At 34.6% G+C, this 3,782-nt stretch overlaps 1 protein-coding gene across 1 annotated transcript; it reads right to left on the minus strand.

Annotated features, from left to right (window-relative positions):
- Window positions 1-2,593: 2,593 nt before the first annotated feature.
- LOC106473500 (TBC1 domain family member 5 homolog A-like) lies at window positions 2,594-3,436 on the minus strand (the record flags this gene model as incomplete). Its single annotated transcript, XM_013934184.1, has 1 exon — window positions 2,594-3,436. A coding segment is annotated over one exon (843 nt), but the record flags the coding sequence as incomplete, so codon positions are not given.
- Window positions 3,437-3,782: the final 346 nt, after the last annotated feature.

The raw sequence follows: 3,782 nt of genomic DNA on the forward strand, positions 1-3,782 counted from the left end.
AACTGGAAACTGTTTCATGTTCTAGCTATATCAGTAACAAACGAGTTAAGCAACTGGAAACGGTTTATGTTCTAGCTATGTCAGTAACACATGAATCCAGCAACTGGAAACGGTTTATGTTCTAGCTATGTCAGTAACACATGAATCCAGCAACTGGAAACGGTTTATGTTCTAGCTATGTCAGTAACACATGAATCCAGCAACTGGAAACTGTTTCATGTTCTAGCTATATCAGTAACATACGAGTTAAGCAACTGGAAACTGTTTCATGTTCTAGCTGTATCAGTAGTAACACAAGGGTTGAGCAACTGGAAAGGGTTTAATACTCTATTTATGTCAGCAACACACGAGTCCAGCAACTGGAAACAGCACACTCGAAGCTTATATGTGTGTATTGCTACAGCAACCGCATATCCATTATAAATACATCACCATAAGTCTCACTTTGCTTATACTGGTTAGTTAACGGCTTGTAATAAAAGTAAGTTTTATATACTTTAATAATACAAAGGAGAAAAAGGTTTAATTAAAAAACAAAATCAACGTATCCTTAAATGCCTGAAAATGCCTTTTTCTGTTGTTAACAACCTTTTTCTATATGAAAAACGATATATGTAGCAACAAACGCCTTTTGTAACGTGAAGATAAAATACTTTACCTAGAGTCATCATTTTAACAGTCGCATCCTTCATCAAACACAAACTATCCTTAGACGTCAAACTGGTGGAAAAACGTACTCTTGACTAAGTTCCATAGCTATTTCCCTCTCGCACAAACTTTCAAGTTATGTTAAAATTCAGTTGGAGTACACTTGTGTGAGAATTTTCTCTTTTCAAGGTGCAAGATACTGATTAGCTTGGTAACCAGATCCGTCAATACCCGCCCCTTGTTTGGGATAACCCGGGTCTCTAGAACTTGATAAAAGTAGCGAAATGAATCCGACCACTTCATCATGTTTATGGTGTCAGATATTCCAACGTATACACGTCGAAACTTGATATCGCCATATTTGTTTGCATGTCCACGTGTTATAATCGTCGCAGACAAAAGAATGAATCAGACACGACCGTAAAAAAAATAAAATAAATAGCGCAGCGTTTGTCGGAAGTTACAGCACTTTGGATATCAAGAGCACTTGGATAGCGAGTCATTCAAAACAACCTTACGAATGTGCACGTAGTATCAACACAACTTAATACACGAGAACGTACTTAGGGGGCTTTCCTGGATCCTCTTTATATGTTGAAATATTACTTGTTAAGACATTTGGCTGATTCCCTGAAAAAATTACATTAAAAAATTCAAAATTCACCAGTTTATTCAATTATTAAACATTTTATGCTGTTGAATTAAGAACTGGAAAGTAACCACGATATCTGTTAGATTGTAGGATAACCAGGCCATATATATATATATATATATATATATTGTAGGATAACCAGACCATATATATATATATATATTGTAGGATAACCTTGGTATATTTCATACTGGAGGACAACTGTGATGTCTTACATTATAAGGAGACGGTAACATGTGTTATATTGTAACATAACCTTGGAACGTGTTCTGTTGGAGGATAACTGTGATGTCTTACATTATAAGGGGACGGTAACATGTGTTATATTGTAACATAACCTTGGAACGTGTTCTATTGGAGGATAATTCTGATGTATTTTACGTTATAAGATAACCATAACGTGTATCGTATTGTAGGATAACCATAACATGTATCGTATTGTGGGATAACCATAACATGTATCGTATTGTAGGATAACCATAACATATATTTCATTGTAGGATAACCATAACATGTATCGTATTGTAGGATAACCATAACATGTATCGTATTGTAGGATAACCATAACATATATTTCATTGTAGGATAACCATAACATGTATCGTATTGTAGGATAACCATAACATGTATCGTATTGTAGGATAACCATAACATGTATCGTATTGTAGGATAATCATGACATGTATTGTATTGTGGGATAACCATAACATGTATCGTATTGTAGGATAACCATAACATGTATCGTATTGTAGGATAATCATAACGTGGATCGTATTGTAGGATAATCATAACATGCATAGTATTGTAGGATAATCATAACGTGTATCGTATTGTAGGATAACCATAACATATATCGTATTGTAGGATAACCATAACATGTATTGTATTGTGGGATAATCATAACATGTATTGTATTGTAGGATAACCATAACATGTATTGTGGGATATATATATATATTATAGATTACACTGGCTGGGGCCTGGCATGGCCAGGTGGTTAGGGCGCTTGACGTGCAATCCCCGTCTCACCAAACATGTTCGCCCTTTCAGCCGTGGGGGCGTTATAATGTGACGGTCAATCCCACTATTCCTTGCTAAAAGAGTAGCCCAAGAGTTGGTGGTGGTTGGTGATGACTAGCTACCTTCCCTCTTGTCTTAGGGACAGCTAGCGCAGACAGCCCTCGTGTAGCTTTGCGCGAAATTCAAAACAAACAAATAAAATACACTGCCTGGTGTTACATTAGAAAATAACCGTGACGTATGATATATTGTAAGATAAACTTTAATAAGTGTTTACTTGTCGCACTGCATTATTAGAAATTGAATATATACTATATGCTTGATAGAAGTGAAGGTATTTTGAACAGCAAACAAGTAGTTCTGACAATTGGTTAAGTAGTTCTGATTGTTGATTAAGTAGTTCTGATAGTTGGTTAGGTAGTTCTGACAATTGGTTAAGTAGTTCTGATAATTGGTTAAGTAGTTCTGATAATTGGTTAAGTAGTTCTGATAGTTGGTTAAGTAGTTCTGATAGTTGGTTAAGTAGTCCTGACAATTGGTTAAGTAGTTCTGACTGTTAGTTAAGTAGTTCTGATAATTGGTTAAGTAGTTCTGATAGTTGGTTAAGTAGTTTTGACAATTGGTTAAGTAGTTCTGATAGTTAGTTAAGTAGTTCTGATTGTTGGTTAAGTAGTTCTGATAATTGATTAAGTAGTTCTGACAATTGGTTAAGTAGTTCTGACAATTGGTTAAGTAGTTCTGATAGTTGGTTAAGTAGTTCGGATCGTTAGTTAAGTAGTCCTGATAGTTGGTTAAGTAGTTCTGATAATTGGTTAAGTAGTTCTGATAGTTAGTTAAGTAGTTCTGATTGTTGGTTAAGTAGTTCTGATAGTTGGTTAAGTAGTCCTTACAATTGGTTAAGTAGTTCTGACTGTTAGTTAAGTAGTTCTGATAATTGGTTAAGTAGTTCTGATTGTTGATTAAGTAGTTCTCATAGTTGGTTAAGTAGTCCTGATAGTTGGTTAAGTAGTTCTGATAGTTGGTTAAGTAGTTCTGACAATTGGTTAAGTAGTTCTGATAATTGGTTAAGTAGTTCTGATAATTGGTTAAGTAGTTCTGATAGTTGGTTAAGTAGTTCTGACAATTGGTTAAGTAGTTCTAACAACTGGTTAAGTAGTTCTGATAATTGGTTAAGTAGTTCTGATAATTGGTTAAGTAGTTCTGATGGTTGGTTAAGTAAGTTCTGATAGTTGGTTAAGTAGGTCCTGATAGTTGGTTAAGTAGTTCTGACAATTGGTTAAGTAGTTCTGATAATTGGTTAAGTAGTTCTGATAGTTGGTTAACTAGTTCTGATAGTTGGTTAAGTAGTTCTGATAATTGGTTAAGTAGTTCTGACAATTGGTTAAGTAGTTCTGACAATTGGTTAAGTAGTTCTGATAGTTGGTTAAGTAGTTCTGATAGTTGGTTAAGTAGTTCTGATAAA

The sequence above is a fragment of the Limulus polyphemus genome, unplaced genomic scaffold, assembly GCF_000517525.1.
Source record: "Limulus polyphemus unplaced genomic scaffold, Limulus_polyphemus-2.1.2 Scaffold6227, whole genome shotgun sequence".
Lineage (NCBI taxonomy): Eukaryota > Metazoa > Arthropoda > Merostomata > Xiphosura > Limulidae > Limulus > Limulus polyphemus.